At 39.1% G+C, this 18,956-nt stretch overlaps 1 protein-coding gene across 6 annotated transcripts in view; it reads left to right on the top strand.

Annotated features, from left to right (window-relative positions):
* The window catches only part of ZNF215 (zinc finger protein 215), a 151,728-nt gene extending 142,927 nt beyond the window's left edge, over nucleotides 1-8,801 (top strand). For all 6 annotated transcript variants that reach the window (XM_067750071.1, XM_067750070.1, XM_067750065.1 and 3 more), the window contains one exon: nucleotides 6,964-8,801. In XM_067750071.1, the coding sequence (XP_067606172.1) occupies nucleotides 6,964-7,835 (872 nt within the window). In that variant the 3' untranslated portion in view covers nucleotides 7,836-8,801. The remainder of the gene's footprint in view (nucleotides 1-6,963) is intronic.
* The last annotated feature ends 10,155 nt before the right edge of the window (nucleotides 8,802-18,956 follow it).

The following is an 18,956-nucleotide window of genomic DNA, read 5'->3' as shown; positions in this document are numbered from 1 at the left end:
AACATTTTCAGGTCATTATTATTTTTTTAACTTTCTCTCTCAACCCTACACCCTCTTCTAATACTCTGTTTCTCACCTCTTTATAGCCAGACTTCTCCGGGTGTTTTATACTTGCTTTTCTCTTTTCCTCACCTTTTATTCCTCAACCCGTTCCTGTTGAGCTCTTACCCGAAATACTAATCTTAAACAGTTCTTGTTCAAGTCACTCATGACTTTATTGGAGCGAGCTTCAGGGGACACTTTTTAATTCCTTATCTCATTTGACTTCTCCACAGCAAGTGACACTGTTAACTGCTGCTCGTTCTGAAAACACTCCTAGGTTCCTGTAATACTCCTGAGTTTCTTCTCTTTCTGGCTAGTCTGTCTCTGTCTACTGCAGACCTGTCCTTCTCTACCTATCTAATACATTTCAGTTTTTCAACATTTGATCTCATCCTGTCTTCTCTTTTGACTCTGTATTTTCCTCCATCTACAACTGAAGCTTCAATTATCACACATTTATAGCAGCTTGCAAGTTCATATCCCCCGCTCAGGCTTCAGCTTTGAACTAAAATTTATATACACATGACATTTCTCTTGTATGTCTCAAAGATGCCTTAAATTTCATAAAACCCAAGTGATTTTTTTCCTTTCCAGTATTCTTCCATTGTTCCCTAGCTGGATGAGCTGCCATCCATCCAGTTATACAAGTATAGTTTAAGTATTATCCTTGACAGCCTCTTCTCCTTCACCTCTCTAATACTTGTTTTTTATCCTACATATCTCTTAAATGTCTCTACTTCTCTATCTGCAATGCCATTACTGTAGTCCATGTCCTGTCATCTCTCACCTGAACTATCACCATAGCCTCTTGTCTTAATACGAGATCTTGGCTTCCCTCTTAGCTCTGTCTCCCCTCCACAACTCCAGTGTTTGAACCACACTGCAGTCATGGAGATCATGGTTTATCATGTACTTGCTGAAACCTCTGTACTGAATTCAGTTTTGCTTACTTCACAACACACTTGTCCCTACCTACTTTTCCAACCTCATCTCACAGGACATCCTTTTTGCACTCAAACCACACTGATCTACTCTGTCAGCCAGCATCAAATATGTATTAGCATCTACTGTGCCCTGTGCACTCTGATAGGTGTTGGGGTTCAGTAGAGAAAAAACTCTTCCATAGGGAACATATTTCTGTTGTCCCTTGAGTGTGGCTTGCCCTCTCCCATCACAGGACCTCTGTGCGTGTTGTTTCTTTACTCAATGCTCTTCCTCCTGTCTTTGCCTAGTTGACTCCTATTCCTTCAGATCTCAAGTAGGTCCATATCTCCTCAGGGAAGCATTTCTTAACTAGGTTAGTTTTTTCTATATACTCCCATAGCACCATATTCTTTTCCTCTTACCATTTATCACAAATACACTCTACATGTGTCTCTGTGAGTCTCTGTCTCACCCTAGGCTTTGTGTTCCTTGAGGGAAGGCAACATGTCTCTTTCTGCCTACATTTATATCTGCGCCTTTTGCACATATGTAGGAACCAAAGAAACAGATAGATAGATGGATAGATACTGGATTATGAGAAAAGTAAAAATTATTTGTTTTGGTCATCTGTGATTCAGTAAATGGTTCTTCTATGTCCATTATCAAGATTTTAGAGGTTTTTAATTAGTATATTATAAGCTTATGTTAAATTCTCGCTATTGACCATATTTGTGGCAAATGAGATGTGTCTGAAGACATTTTTAAAAATTATTTTATTCATGGAGCCTGCCATATTTTTTATGTTATCATGTATCTCCCCCATTGTTTTATATCGGTTAATTTTATACATAAGAATTTTTCCATCCCAAAACTAAGGAACATTTTTTCATTTTATTCTGACTCCATCTACTTCATTATTTAAATATAATATACCTTAATCAATCTGGAATTTACTTCAGTAAATGTCATTTATTTTACCAGTTAATGGATTTTGGTGGATTAATGATGGCCACAAAATCTTTGTCACTGCCTCCATTGAAGTGTAGATGTTGTTTTCCCTCCCCTTGACTCTGAGCTGGCACTAGATTCTTTGATCAATAAAATGTAGCAGAAGTGACACTGTGCCAGTTTCAGGTCTAGCCTGTAACAGGACTTGCAGCTTCCGCTTCTTTCTCCTGGAATTCAGCAGCCACTAGTTTTAGTACCCTGATACCACTATGCTTATGAGAAGCCCAACTTGGCCACGTGGAACATGTATACACACACACAAATACACACATGCATCATGCATTTTTTTTAAGATTTCCACATTTTTTTGAATTGAAGTGTAGTTGATTTACAATGTCATGTTAGTTTCAGGTGTACAGCAAAGTGATTCCATATATGGAATATATATATATATATATATATATTCTTTTTCAGATTCTTTTCCCTTAATGGTTATTACAAAATACTGAGTACAGTTCCCTGTGCTATATAGTAGGTCCTTGTTGGTTATCTATTTTATATATAGAAGTGTGTATATATTAATCTCAAACTCCTAATTTATCCGTCCCCCCTTCCCCTTTGGTAACCATAAGTTTGTTTTCTATGTCAGTAGGTCTATTTCTATTTTGTATTTAAGTTCATTTGTATCATTTCTTTTTTTTTAGATTCCACATATGGGTGACATCATGATATTTGTCCTTTTCTTTCTGACTCATTTCATTTAGTATGATAATCTCTAGTCCATCCATGTTGCTGCAAATGGTATTATTTCATTCTTTTTTATAGCTGAGTAATATTCCATTGTATATATGTACCACATCTTTTTTATCCATTCCTCTGTTGATGGACACTTAGGTTGCTTCCACGTCTTGGCTATTGTAAATAGTGCTGCAGTGAACATTGAGGTGCATGCATCTTTTTGAATTATGGTTTTGTGTGGATATATGCCCAGGAGTGGGATTGCAGGATCATATGGTAGTTCTATTTTTAGTTTTTTAAGGAAACCTCCATACTGTTCTCCATAGTGGCTGTACCAATTTACATTCCCACCAACAATGTAGGATGGTTCCTTTTTCTCCACACCCTCTCCAGCATTTATTATTTATAGAATTTTTGATGATGGCCATTCTGACCAGTGTTAAGGTGATACCTCATTGTAGTTTTGATTTGCATTTCTCTAATAATTAGGGATGTTGAGCATCTTTTCATGTGCCTCTTGGCCATCTGTGTGTCTTCTTTGGAGAAATGTCTATTTAGGTCTTCTGCCCATTTTTGGATTGGGTTGTTTGTTTTTTTGATATTGAGATATATGAGCTGTCTGTATATTTTGAAAATTAATCCCTTATCCGTTGCATCATTTGCAAATATTTTTCCCATTCTGTAGGTTGTCTTTTTGTTTTGTTTATGGTTTCCTTTGCTGTGTAAAAGTTTTTAAGTTTAATTAGGTCCCATTTATTTATTTTTGTTTTTATTTTCATTACTCTAGGAGATGGACCCAAAAAGATATTGCTGCATTTTTTGTCAGAGTGTTCTGCCTATGTTTTTATACGAGTTTTATAGTATCTGGTTTTACATTTAGGTTATTAATTCATTTTGAGTTTATTTTTGTATATGGGGTTAGAGAATGTTCTAATTTCATTCTTTTACATGTAGCCTGTCCACTTTTCCTGGCACCACTTATTGAAGAGACTGTCTTTTATCCACTGTATATTCTTGCCTCCTTTATGGTAGATTAATTGACCGTAGGTGCATGGGTTTATTCCTGGGCTTTCTATCCTGTTTCACTGATCTGTATTTGTTTTTGTGCCAGTACCATACTGTTGTGATCACTGTAGCTTTGTAGTATAGTCTGAAGTCAGGGAGCCTGGTTCCTCCAGCTCCATTTTCTTTCTCAAGATTGCTTCAGCTATTCTCAAGATTGTCTTTTATGTTTCCATAGGAATTAAAAAATTTTTCGTTCTACTGTGAAAAATGCCATTTTCACAGTATGTATATAGTAGTGTGTATATATTAATCTCAAACTCCTAATTTATCCCTTCCCCCTTCTCCTTTGGTAACCATAAGTTTGTTTGTGTAATGCCAATTACACAAAATGTAATTTGATAGAGATTGCATTGAATCTGTAGATTGCCTTAGGTAGTAGAGTCATTTTGGCAATATTGATTCTTCCAATCCAAGTACATGGTATATCCTTCCATCTGTTTGTGTCATCTTTGATTTCTTTCATCAGCATCTTATAGTTTTCAGAGTACAGGTTTTTTTTGCCTCCTTAGGTAGGTTTACTCTTAGGTATTTTATTCTTTTTGATATGATGGTAAACGGGATTGTTTCCTTAATTTCTCTTTCTGATCTTTTGTTGTTAGTGTATAGAAATGCAACAGATTTCTGTGTATTAATTTTGTATCCTGCAACGCTACTGAATTCATTGATGAGCTCTAGTAGTTTTCTGGTAGCGTCTTTAGGATTTTCTACACACACGTGTGTATATATATATATATATATATATATATATATTTTTTTTTTTTTTGCGGTACGCAGGCCTCTCACTGTTGTGGCCTATCCTGTTGCAGAGCACAGGCTCCGGATGCGCAGGCTCAGCAGCCATGGCTCACGGGCCCAGCTGCTCCACGGCATGTGGTATCTTCCTGGACCGGGGCACGAACCCATGTCCCCTGCATCGGCAGGCGGACTCTCAACCACTGCACCACCGGGGAAGCCCCACACATGTATATTTTTAAGGCTCACCAAATGTTTCAGATCTAGAATAAGAATCAATGATCCAAGTTTACTAGAGACAGTGTAAGGTAAATTTGGATAGAGAATATAAAGCCAGATTTTGGAGAGTTTAACTAACTAGGTGATTTGAGAAGTTGGGGAAAATTGTTAGGCCAAAGAAAGGCAGAGGTGGTTTGGCAAGGGCTGGTCTCCAGGAGAGAAGTAGGCAGAGACCCAGAATTAGGATTATAGGCTAAGGTTTAAAGTGTTTATTTTTGTTTTAGGTTAGAGACAGGAACAAGGTCTTATAGATAAAGCACGGTTTATGAGTTTGGAATTAGTGGTCAGGAATAAGCCAGTGATTTGAAATCTATTAGAGCAAAAAGAGAACAAATCATTGGTTAATATTATGTGTAAAGATAAACAGTGGTATTAACACTAAAATCAACAGATTCTTAGTCCTATTACCATAATTATTTAATATTTACCTGAAGGTTTAAACTAATGAAAGAAAAATAAATGAAACAAATGAGAAAATTAATAGAAAAGAGAAAAATCTATTTGTGTATTATAACTTTCTACTTAGAAAATCCAGGAGACTCAGTATCAAAATGATTATATCTGTTTAGAATTTCGTTAAGGTGGCCAGATATAAAATAAAAATATTAGCAGCTTTTCTACATATTAGAAGCAAGTGACTTGAAAATAACAAAATACATGAGTGTGACTTTAGAAATAGAAGTAAGGAAGTTGCATGAAAAATGAGTTGTACAAATATGAGGAGAACATAGATTTACTTAGGGAAATACAACTAGGAATTTTGCTATTTAATAAATACTACTAGAACAAAATTACTATTTTGGTCATCTATTATTTCTAACAAATTACCCTAAAACTTAGTGACTTAAAACAATTATTTTATTAATTCTCACAATTTCATGAGTTGACTTAGGAGTTCTTACATTCCCTATGATGTTCGCTGAGGATGCAGTGTTCTGGGAGCTTGACTGGGATGGAATGGCCAAGATGACTTGGCCATTACAACTATGATCACATAGATGAAAGTTGATGCTAGCTGTCACTGGGAACTTAGCTAGTCCTGTGGACCACAACACCTATACATGGCCTCTACTGAGGCAAGGACTTCTCACAGCATGGCAACAAGGTTCTGAGAGGGAACATCCTGAGAGGAATTGAAAGCTGTGGGTCTTTTAAAGGCTAGGCCCAGGGACTTCCCTGGTGGCGCAGTGGTTAAGAATACGCCTGCCAACGCAAGGGACACAGGTTCGATCCCTGATCCGGGAAGATCCCACATGCTGCGGAGCAACTAAGCCCTGCGCTTTAGAGCCTGCGAACCACACTACTGAGCACATGCACAACAACTACTGAAGCCCACGTGCCTAGAGCCCATGCTCTGCAACAAGAGAAGCCACCACAATGAGAAGCCCGTGCACCACAATGAAGAGTAGCCCCCGCTCACTGCAACTAGAGAAAACACAGTGAATATACAGTATACTGGGTATATTTATATAGAAACTAAGTGAAAAAGGAATTTGAGAAGGAAACTGGAACTTTATCAAATGAAATAGAGAAATGAAGGCAGGTGAAAACAGAAGAACCCAACCTGAATCAGAATAGGTAAAGTTTTGAGTTCTAGGAAACACATAGAAGTGTCTGAGCACTGTTAGAATCAGGAGTGATTATTTTGAGCCCAGGATAAGACTGGTTTCCCTGCTATCATATATTACAGTTATTTCTGCCTCTGTTAAATGCAGGGAATGATTGCTCTGTATGGAAAATAGGGGCACTATGATTGCAAGTTTGCTTTTAGCTGTTAAGCTATGGGACCTATAAATTTAGACATGTTCCTGAAGAAATGATTAAATTGGTATTTTTGAAGGGCTATTATGTGGAACACCTTGGGGTAAAAGAGACAGGATGCTAGAGAAAGGAAGATTAGGTATAACTTTCACAGACTAGTTATGAACCAGTGATGGCTTGAACTGTGATATGCCATGCCATCCCAGTTCATATGCTGATATTTTACCTAAGTTCTGTGTATTCTCCTTAGTATTCTTGAATAGCTCTCAGATTTTATGATCTCCTGATCCTTTTAAAAATATTTTTATCCCATTTATTTCTTCGTTAATCCTTGTTTTCTAACCTTGCCTCACATTTCCATTCTGTATTTAAAGACCCATAAAATATGCGTATACCCTTATATGGCTTAGTGTCCCTTTCCTAATTAAGCAGTTTCCCTTCTTCTAGTTCATGGACTTTTAAATTTATTTTTAGACAGAGAGATAGTTTCAGAAAATCAGGATTTAGTTCCAAAGCAGAGAATTTCTGGAGAAGAATCATCCCATGCAGTGATTATGACAAGACTGACTGAAAATGGACATCCTCCTTTAGATGCCTGGAAAAGTGATGATTGGTTATATAAGAACCAGGAACACTGGGACATAAATTTGCCACAAGAAGCTTTCGTTCATAATGCAGTCTACACTGAGGAGGGAGACTTTGAATATAGTGAAAATAAGGGAAGTTTTGATGTTAAGTCAGTTAACTCAACTTTTGACACACAACAGGGAGTTCCTATGAGAAGGGGTTCCCCAAAGTGTGATCAGCTTAAAACTAACATCGAATTTAATTTAGACTCAGTAGGTAAGCAACATTCAGAATATAACGGAAGTGGGAATGCCTTGAACTTGAATACAAATACTCAGCACCCAAAAAGTCATGCCACAGTGAATTCCTATGAATGTTATCAATGTGGGAAGGCCTTCAGCCGCAGTTCGTCTCTTGTTCGACATCAAATCATTCACACAGGAGAGAAACCCTATAAATGCAATGAATGTGGAAGATTCTTCAACCGACGTACAAACCTTACTAAGCATCAAAAAATTCACACTGAAGCAAAGGCCTCCGAAGGCAATAAATATGTAAAACTCCTCAGTCAGCCTGAAGACAGTAATAAAAATCCAAGATTCTGTTCTGCAAATAATCCCTATGAATGTGTTAACTGTGGAAAATCCTTCACCCGGAGCTCCTCACTTATTCGACATCAAGTGATTCATACAGGAGAGAAACCATTCAAATGTAAGGAATGTGAGAAAACTTTCAACAGGAGTTCAAACCTGATTAAACACCAAAAACTTCATACTTGAGAGAAGTCCTATGACAGGAAGAATGTGGGATTATCTTCAGTCAGAACTCATTCAAAGTCCATGAATTTATTCTGGAAGGAATCCTGTGAATATAGTAAATGAAAGAAAATGTTTGTTGGAGATTATTCTTTAATTGATATGACTGAATTAATATGGAGATAAATCTGTTATTGGATAGAAATCTGAGGGAGCTTTTCCAGGCTTCAAATGAAGTCATAAGGGTTCAGAGTTAAACATATCCACATGATAGTGTTTGTCTGTCATTATTCCGATATCCATTACCATCATCTTTCCCTAGTTCATAAATGGAACCTATGGAATACTTATATTCACCTGATCTATTGATGAAGTAGATATTAGGGAGGAGCCAAGCAATACCCTTGGAGTTGACATCTAATAAAACTCAAACTTTCAGTCCTTATAAGAAGGTCACAAGAAACCAGGAACTCACAAGAATATATCCATAGAAAGACACTTCTAAGGACTCTGAATTAATGGCGAAGACCACAGTGACAGCCAGTTACTTCACACCTAGTAATATCCTTAGGTGTCCTCGTGTGGAGTGGGGACTGGAACTGGAAGAGGGTTTTCAACTGCAATGGTGGGTGGATGTGTTGTTAATCTACATGTATTCTCAATATCTGTATTTGTTGAAGTACTGTTTGGGATCTAGGCTTGAGAGACATCCATAGCCTTGGGCTGTCATTTATCCCAAACATTAAAAGGTGAACAGAGTGTCCTAATACTCTGTGTACCAGAACTGCCTCTTTTTTCTGTAAGCTACATCAGGATCCCAAAGGGTTCTTGAGACAAGATGTTTATCTTAATTTGCCCCCAAAGATTCATACTGGAGACATTGCCAATGAATGTTGATGGTGACTTTTGTCAGAGTTCATATGTTATCCAAAAGCAGAAAACATATTCTGGAGTGAACCCCTATGATGAGTTAATAAATGTGAAAAATTATTCTATGTTCATTTGTTCATTCTTTACATCACAAGCTGTTAAATTAAGACAAAACCCTACACAAGTATTGATAATTGACAGGGAAATTCATATAAACATAAGGCAACTTGTGGAGAATCCTAAGAGAAAAACACTCTGAACATAGGAAATTCTTGAGGTATATAGTTCAGTCACTCATCAAAGCAATGACATGTTTAATATAATGGATTATGACATTCTCCTTTTAGGCATTCTGAGTCTAATAGTTCACCTTTTTTATAAGCTATACTTTTCTTTTGGCTGGTTGAAAGATAAAAGTACTATTTTCATTTGTTATCTTTTTTCTCAGCAGCTAGCTATTTGGGCCTAAGTGAAATACTTATTTTTACTCCTAAATCTCTACACTTTCCAAAAATTAAAAGATCTATATACTATTTACTAAGCTAAACATACTTAGATTCGAAGAAAACCCCTTTAGAGTACACTTAACATTTAATTTTTGCAGAAGAGTTACAGCCAGTTAACATCTTCCAGCCTTTTTCTGTAAACCTATTAATAAACATTTGAATTTCATCATGTGCATTCAAAGGCAGGTATCTAAGCTGAAACATGAAGAAAGTGAAAATTAGCTAGATTGTGTGTGGTGGAGTGTGGGAATGTTAGAAGAGATGAAAAAGGAGAAACAGTACAGAGCTACAGAGTGATGAGGGCATGGCATCAGGAAACACGTTCACTGACTGGAAAGTGGCACTGGAAAAGAGTGGAGCAGGAATACACAGAGGAGAAATTAGAGGGAGACTCAAAGGCCAGATCGTGAAAGGCCTTGTAAGCCACCTTAGAAGTCTGGACTTCATGCTAAAGCTAATGGCAAAAAGTGAAATTCCTGTCACCACAATTATTCAGTGCTCTGAAAGTGCCAGTTGGAATAATGAGAAAAGGAAAATAAATGGAAATTGGAAAGGAGAAAATCATTTGCTGATGATGTGGTAGACCATTAGGACAACCTAAAAAAATCAATTGAAAAACTTAAATTTAATAAGTTAATTCAGATATACTACATACACCCCACTTCCCTCAAAAAATACCTTGAATAAATGGAAACATGTTTCTGGATGAGAAGAAATTGTAGAGATGTTCAATCTCCCCACATTAAACCATTCTAATCAAATATTTCATTAGGAAGATTATTTCACCAAGTGATTATAAAGTTTATTTTGTAGAAGTAACAAGTTAAAATAACTATATACCTTTTTATTAAAGGGGGATGATAAGAGGAGTCTTACTACTAGTAACATAGTGCAGTACTAACCTAGGAATTGACATCTCTGGGACAGAATTGATTGTAACTAGACCTAGATGTTTGTAAGAATTTAGCATGTCATAAATTATCACTTCACATTGGTGTGGAGAAAAGAATAGTTAATATTACATTTATATCATATGCAAGTATATTAATTAGGTGAATATATAATATAGGCTGAGATTTATTAAAATCAAAAATTAAAAGTTGAACATCAATGAAAACTGGTCTAAAAAATTAGCTACCAATTCATGATAAAAGTATAACCAATAAACATGGGGGAAAATACTATCTTCACCAATAATAAAAACATAACACTTGGGGCTAATAACATATGAAAGGAATATTAAAGCTCAGTTTTAGCAGGACTGTCAAAATGGCAACTCATAACCACTAACAGGAGTGTAAATAATTCCTACCTTTTTGGAGAGCTGATTTGACGTGTATGAAGAGCCTTTAAAAAGTCAGTACACAGAGGGAACAGATCAGGAGTTAAGGATTCAGGAACCTCAAGAATGCATGTGTTTCCCCAGAGGGCAGCACTGGATGCACAGTCTACAATAGGAAAGTGCAAGAAAGCTGCAGAAAGGACCAGGCATCCAGCTTACAAAGCAAGGGAGTAATTGCAGAGCTCAACCTGAGATAGCAAAAAAGAACAAGTATGACTCGAGAACCACCAGACTCAGCAACAGCAGCAGCAACAACAGTCACTGAGGAACTAGGTCGGAGATGAGCTAGGGGTGGGGCTTCCCTGGTGGCGCAGTGGTTAAGAATCCGCCTGCCAATGCAGGCGACACGGGTTCAATCTCTGGTCCAGGAAGATCCCACATGCCGCGGAGCAACTAAGCCTGTGCACCACAACTACTGAGCCCATGCGCCACAACTACTGAAGCCCACGTGCTCTAGGGCCCATGTGCTGCAACTACTGAGCCTGCATTCCAGAGCCTGCGAGCCACCACTGAGCCTATGTGCTGCAACTACTGAGCCCACGTGCCACAACTACTGAAGCCCACGCACCTAGAGCCCGTGCTCCGCAACAAGAGAAACCACCGAAATGAGAAGCCCACGTACCGCGACGAAGAGTAGCCCCTGCTAGCCGCAATTAGAGAAAGCCCACATACAATGAAGACCCAGCACAGCCAAAAATAAATTAAAATTAAATTAAATTTTAAAATAGATGAGCTAGGGGCAAGGCAAGCATATCACCCAGGCTCTCTTACATATACTTAAATATATCAATAAGCATTTAAATATTTGTCCATCTGTTTCATATTTAGGAAGCTGTGGTCAAGTTGTTATTGGCACAGATTCCTCTGGATCAAACAAAACACTGTTAATTCCTACCCTCCTGTAACTTATTGCAGTAATTATGACCCTTTGTCTCTAACACATGCCCACCATCTGTCATCTGCCACTTTTGAGTTATATGATTACCGTTAAGATCAAGAAACCCATTTCCATTGCAGCAATTTTCACCATCATCTCTAGCCTACACAGAACAGACACAGCAAAGCTCTTCAAGAATGTCTTTGCTCCTCTTTCAAAACATCCCTTAACTCTGGAGAAGAGAGTAATAATAAATCCTTTCCAATATTCCATCACCCTGCACCTCTGAACACTATTCTCTATGGTATTCGAGAAGTTATGTTATTAGAAGTAGGTCAAGTTTGATTCCAGGTTTTAATTACCCAGTTTAACAGAATAGGTTGCTCTTTCAGATGTTTAAAGCAACATGTTAAACTCCAGGTTCCAGATGTTTGCACCCATGACGATGAATTCAACCCAAATGTAACTTACATTTGGTCCATGATAGACTCCCACACTTTCTCTCCCGGCTCTTGCTAATGTAATTACTGAGGTCTTGTAATTCGTACAGTACTAATTGGTATCTCCTCTAGGAGCAGGGAATGCTTGCATTTTTTTCTATCAGGGTTAAGTTGGGATCTAAGTTTCATTATGGGCCTGGAGCCACTGACAGTGGTGGGGAAGCGCACTGAAGAGATGTGGTATCAGTTTGTGAAGCAAATGCTCCAGATGTAATCAAGAGTAAACTTGAATGGAGTGGAGGTCTGACACCCTCAAATAAGCAGATAAGGGATATCGTTGTTATTGACAAGAGAGGTTCAGAGGAATGGGGTGGCCGTGTTCTTAGCCTCACTGGTGTCTACCCAAATGCCTATCCATTGCTCTTCATCAGTTCTCTTACCATATCTCTGACCAGGTTATGAATTTAATTAGTGCTGCAATTTTGCAACCATTTCAGTCAGAGTGTGATTTGGTCCTCAGCCGTATTTGCCTTGCAGCCGTTGATAACAAGCGCTAAAAACTATACTAAAAAACCCAAAACAACAACAACAAAAAAACGGACAGACAGAACCCTAGGACAAATGGTAAAAGCAAAGCTATACAGACAGAATCACACAAAGAAGCATACACATACACACAAAAAGTGAAAAAGGAAAAAATATATTAAAAAGAAGAGAGCAACCAAATCAATAAACATCTACCAATTATAATAAACTCTAAATACTAAACTAAGATAAACATAAAACCAGAAACCAATTAGATGCAGAAAGCAAACCCCAAGTCTACAGTTGCTCCCAAAGTCCACCGCCTCAATTTTGGGATGATTCGTTGTCTATTCAGGTATTCCACAGATGCAGGGTACATCAAGTTGATTGTGGAGCTTTAATCCGCTGCTCCTGAGGCTGCTGGGAGAAATTTCCCTTTCTCTTCTTTGTTCTCACAGCTCCCAGGGGCTCAGCTTTGGATTTGGCCCCGCCTCTGCGTATAGGTCGCCTGAGGGCGTCTGTTCTTTGCTCAGACAGGACGGGGTTAAAGGAGCAGCTGCTTCGGGGACTCTGGCTCACTCAGGCCGGGGGAGGGGGGCGGGGAGGAGTGCGGATGCGGGGCGAGCCTGCGGCGGCGGAGGAGGCCAGCGGGACGTTGCACCAGCCTGAGGCGCACCGTGCGTTCTCCCGGGGAAGTTGTCCCCGGATCCCGGGACCCTGGCAGTGGCGGGCTGCACAGGCTCCCGGGAGCGGAGGTGTGGAGAGTGACCTGTGCTCGCACACAGGCTTCTTGGTGGCTGCAGCAGCAGCCTTAGCGTTTCATGCCAGTCTCTGGGGTCCGCGCTGATAGCCGCGGCTCTCGCCTGTCTCTGGAGCTCGTTTAGGAGGTGCTCTGAATTCCCTCTCCTCGCGCACCCCGAAACAATGGTCTCTTGCCTCTTAGGCAGGTACAGACTTTTCCCCGGACTCCCTTCCAGCTAGCTGTGGCGCACTAGCCCCCTTCAGGCTGTGTTCACGCCGCCAACCCCAGTCCTTTCCCTGGAATCCGACCTCTGAAGGCGGACCCTCAGCTCCCAGCCCCGCCCGCCCCGGCGGCTGAGCAGACAAGCCTCTCGGGCTGGTGAGTGCTGGTCGGCACCGATCCTCTGTGCGGGAATCCCTCCGCTTTGCCCTCCGCGCCCCTGTTGCTGCGCTCTCCTCCGTGGCTCCGAAGCTTCCCCCTCCGTCTCCACCAGTGAAGGGCCTTCCTCCTGTGTGAAGACTTTTCCTCCTTCACAGCTCCCTCCGTGAGGGGCAGGTCCCGTCCCTATTCTTTTGTCTCTGTTTTTTCTTTTTTTTTTGCCCTCTCCAGGTACATGGGGAGTTTCTTGCCTTTTGGGAGATCTGAGGTCTTCTGCCAGCGTTCAGTAGGTGTTCTGTAGGAGTTGTTCCACATGTAGATGTATTTCTGATGTATTTGTGGGGAGGAAGGTGATCCCCATGTCTTAGTCCTCCGCCGTCTAGAAGGTCTCCTCCCAGCCGTTGAAAATGAGGAACTACTTAAAAACTGCCATAGGGACCTTTTGGTGATCCTCTTCTGTTTCTTAATTGTATGCTCACAGCTCTTGTTTACTCTTGTTCTCTGTTTATTCTTGAAGGTGACAGAGAAGCTAGATGGCTCCAAATTTTTAAAATCATTATTTTCATCATAGCAACTGAATGTCATAGCCACTTGATCTCTCAACACCTTGCCCTCTACCTGCACTTTTCTTCAATTCTGCCACTAGTGATAATTTGAGAAATCTCTATACCCTAAAATTAATTTTTTCCTCCAGCAAGGAGGTTATCTCTGTGCTGCTCCCAGTTACCCAATCCTGAACCCCATTTAGAGGATCTATTTTCTAGGACCACTTTGGTCCCAATAAGTATTTCAGTCTGGGTCCCAGCAGGAAACAGGTTCTAATTTTAAACTAATTTGATAATAGTTTAACAATCTGGGACTATTTAAAGAGGTGTGGACAGAGTTTAGGGAAACCACAAGAAATAGGGAAGTATTCCAGTGGTAGTAACAAGGGGGTGTTTTATTCCTAGGCCTGAAGAGGAAGAGGAAGGAGCCATCTCCAGAAACTGGAAGGGAGAAAGTCATGTAAAGAAGGCACTTTGGTAAGAGCTGTGACTTCAGATCTAGAAGAGCAGCCAGTCAAAATTAACCCTCCAGTCTGTCAGGGCTTCCCATTGGCCAAACCTAGTCAAAGCCAGAGGGCTCGGGAGCCTATTGATATAGCCCATTTAGGCCAGCCTCCCAATGTTGGAGAAGGATAGGAGTGGATTTAGAAAGGCAAATGGAAGATGTCTGATACAGGATCCAAAATGACCTGATGAGGGACTTTTAGTGGACCTTAGTCTTCCTGAATATATCTATGACTCACATCCTTGGGAGTCCAGCTCTCCTTGGACTAGCTTCTGTACCCAATTAGGTTATCTGTAGCATAAGTAGAAGTGTTTTTGTTTGTTTTTGAGATACAACTGACATATAACATTAGTTTCAGGTATACAACATAATGATTCATATTTGTATATATTGTGATCACAAGAAATCTAGTTAACATCCATCACCACACGTAATTTTTTTTCTCATGAGAACATTTAAAATTTACTCTCAGCAACTTTGAAATATACAATACAGTATTATTAACTATAGTCTCCATACTATACATTGTGTCCCCAAGACTTACTTATGTTATAACTGGAAGTTTGTGCCTGTTAACCACATTCACCCATTTCACCCCCCCTCACTCTTGACAACCACCAGTCTGTTCTCTGTATCTATGAGTTTGGTTTTTTTGGGGGGGCGGTTAAGATTCCACATATAAGTGAGATCATACAGTGTTTGTCTTTCTCTAACTTATTTCACTTAGCATAATACCCTCAAGATCCATCTGTGTTATTGCAGATGGCAAGATTTCCTTCTTTTTTATGGCTGAATAATATTCCATTGTGTATAAATATACATACTGCATCTTCTTTATCCATTTATGCATCAGTGGACACTTAGGTTGCTTCCATGTCTTGGCTATTGTAATTAATGCTGCTGTGAACATGGTAGTGCAGATATCTTTCCGATTTAGTGTTTTCATTTTTTTAGGATAAATACCCAGAACTGGAATTGCTGGGTCATACATTAGTTCTATTTATAATTTTTTTAAGAACCTCCATACTCTTTTCCATGATGGCTGTACCAATTTACATTCCCACCAACAGTGCACAAGGGCTCCCTTTTCTCCACATCCTTGCTAATACATATTATTTCTTATCTTTTTGATAGCCATTCTAATAGATGTGAGGTGATATCTCACTGTGGTTTTGATTTGCATCTCCCTGATGATTAGTGATGTAAAGCTCCTTTTCATGTACCTTTTGTCTTTGTAAAAACGTCTATTCCAATCCTCTGCCTATTTTTTAATTAGATTGTCTGTTTTTGCTATTGAGTTGTGTTTACATATTTTGGATATTAACCCCTTACCAGATATACTGTTTGCAAGTATTTTCTCCCATTTGGTAGGTTGCCTTTTCATTTTGTTGATGGTTTCTTTTGCTTGGCAGAAACTTTTCAGTTTGATGTAGTCTCACTTATTTTTGCTTTTGCTGCCTTTGCTTCTGGTGTCAAATCTAAAAAATCACCTCTAAATCTGAAGTCAGATAAAACTATGAGTTGCTTAAAATGTACATCCTGGTGATTTGATACATATACACTGTGAAAGGATTCCCCCCATCTAGTTAATTAATACATCACCTCCAGGCCAGCCAAACTTCTTGAAGGTGTTGTCCATACTGGCTCTGTACTGATGATCCCACTAACACATACCAGTACTTTTTTCAAGTTTGTGTATTTCTTTGAATAAAAAAAAGTATTTCTATTGTTTGCACTAAATTATGACTGGATTATGAACAGTGGCTCTGACTGGGATCTTAATAGATGTGATCTTTGAACTTAGTAATTTACCAATACTAGTTCTGCTCTGTCAATTTTCTCCAAGGATCCTTTGATATTCAAGTTGATTTCTCTTGCCCTCATTACTTCATTTTGACGTTGTAATGACTGAAATAGGTTATTTCTTAAAAGAAGGATCTACTATTGTTTGTCAGAGACATTAACTAGGTACCAGTCTAGCAAGTGAGGAAAATCATAAGAGATATCACTTACTAAATATATGTGACAATGAGTTTAGTGGCTAAAAAAACAGTTTCTGAGAAATAAAAATACATAGGATTAGTATTTTGATTTCCTTTTTTTAATGAAAATGCTTCTTACAAAACATTTCATCCCCAATATAGTCTTAAGAGATATGGAAAATCAAACTTCTAGGTTTTAATCCTGGATTTGCTACTAATTTGTCCTATAACCAGTTATTTAACTTGGGACTCTGATTTCTCACCTGAGAAGGGGGATAACTGGCCCACATTTTGATTGTTATACAGCTCAAATGAAATAATATATTACTTATTACTGAAGTACAAGAGTTGCAAATGAAATGCAAATATATAATTTTCATTATTATTAGCACTCAGTGATGTAGCAGTGTTTGGCTCATGGTAATTGCTCAAAAGTCACAGCCATTATAACTATAATAATTGACCAAAGAAGCAATAGCCTGGCTCAGAAATTAATCAACCCTCCAAAACATCAAATGCAATAAATTCTAGTTCCAGGGATGAAGGATTCCTCAACTGTATGTGTTCAGGCTTTCTAAGAGTCAAACTTCTTTTTCTGTGGAAGAACCTGTAGCACCAGAATTCATCATAGATAGAGCAGTTCATGTTTAGACAGGGATAAATCCCACCTTACCCCACCACCTACTTTAATATATTGATATTTTCAATTATGAAATGGTTGGAAATTTTCTTTCAAAAGGAGAGAGGCATGCCTTTATTTTTCCCATCCATCATTGAACCAGGAAAGGAAGGTAACAACTCTTGGAGACCTATTCAGAGCTAAAATATAAACTATGGAAAAATCCATTCAAAAATCCTGTGCCTGTGTTAGTACTCTCAAATATCTGAATGTGTGTGTCTGTGTTTATACATGTGAATGCAGGCTTACCAAGGATAGCAGATACTGACTAGATCAAAGCAGTTATTTCTAAAACAACAAAATCCAGCAAAAACTAACACTTGGGAGCATATTCACCAGTTGCCTGACAGTCTAAATGTGGGTACTGATGGGGATCTGCCCAGGTGGAAGACAGCAGGAGAGCAAAGGGGGCCTTTTGCCCACTGGAAGATAAAACCAAAGATATCTGGTCTAATACTAAAATATAGGCATAACTTGGAGATATTGTGGGTTCGGTTCCAGACCACCTCAATAAAGAAAATAATGCAATAAAACGAGTCACATGAATTTTTTTTTTTTGGTTTCGCAGTGCATATGAAAGTCATGTTTACACTATACTGTAGTCTATTAAGTGCACAATAGCATTATTTCTAAAAGAAACAATATACAGGGCTTCCCTGGTGGCGCAGTGGTTGGGAGTCCGATTGCTGATGCAGGGGACGGGGTTCGTGCCTTGGTCCGGGAGGATCCCACATGCCGCAGAGCGGCTGGGCCTGTGAGCCATGGCCGCTGAGCCTGCGCGTCCGGAGCCTGTGCTCCGCGGCGGGAGGGGCCACAGCAGTGAGAGGCCCGCATACTGCAAAAAAAAAAAAAAAAAAAAAAAATACATACCTTAATTTAAAAATACTTTATTGCTAAAAAATGCTAACCATCATCTGACAATGCAGGGTTGCCACAAACCTTCAATTCGTAAAAAACAAACCAAAAAAACCCTCATCATTTGTGAAGCACAGTTAAGTGAGGTATGCCTGTATGAATGTCATAGAGGAAACCAAGTAATTAAAAAGGACAGGAGATAGAAGGGTTGAGGGAAGAAAAGGAAGAGGCTATTAGAAGATTAAACTTCCAGGAATAACGGAATTTTCCTTTGTGTCTTCATGGGTACGAAATGGTAACATCTCAGTGGTTTTGATTTCTGAATGAAAATGTATAACTTTTTGGAATTAAAAAAAAAGTCTAAATCAATATTCTGCATCAGCTCCTACCTGTTTGGCTCTTTGATCCTAAAATAATTCCTTCATGTTCACTATTTAGTGGATAACACAAAAGTGGGAGAGAAGGCTGACATGAGGACTACCTGCACAGTGACTTGCTTGATGCTGTTTTCAAGTTTTATTTCTTGTCAATTGCATTATGAATATAAAAAGAGTACTAGTTTAAAGAGGAAGGGAATTTTTCAATCAGGTTTCTCTTCCGGTGACTCAGTTTTCATATAAAAGCAACTGGAAGGCTTCCCTGGTGGCACAGTAGTTGAGAATCCACCTGCCAATGCAGGGGACATGGGTTCGATCCCTGGTCTGGGAAGATCCCACGTGCCACAGAGCAACTAAGCCCATGTGCCACAACTACTGAGCCTATGCTCTTAGAGCCCATGCTCTGCAGCAAGAGAAGCCACCGCAATGAGAAGCCCACATGCAGCAGTGAAGACCCAACACAGCCAAAAAAATAAAGGAAAAAAAAAAGCAACTGGGAATACTACTTCTGTATGGGGCACG

Source organism: Pseudorca crassidens, chromosome 9 (assembly GCF_039906515.1).
Source record: "Pseudorca crassidens isolate mPseCra1 chromosome 9, mPseCra1.hap1, whole genome shotgun sequence".
In the NCBI taxonomy this organism is placed as follows: domain Eukaryota; kingdom Metazoa; phylum Chordata; class Mammalia; order Artiodactyla; family Delphinidae; genus Pseudorca; species Pseudorca crassidens.
The sequence above is the reverse complement of the archived record's forward strand: the minus strand, read 5'-3'. Positions and strand labels throughout refer to the sequence as shown.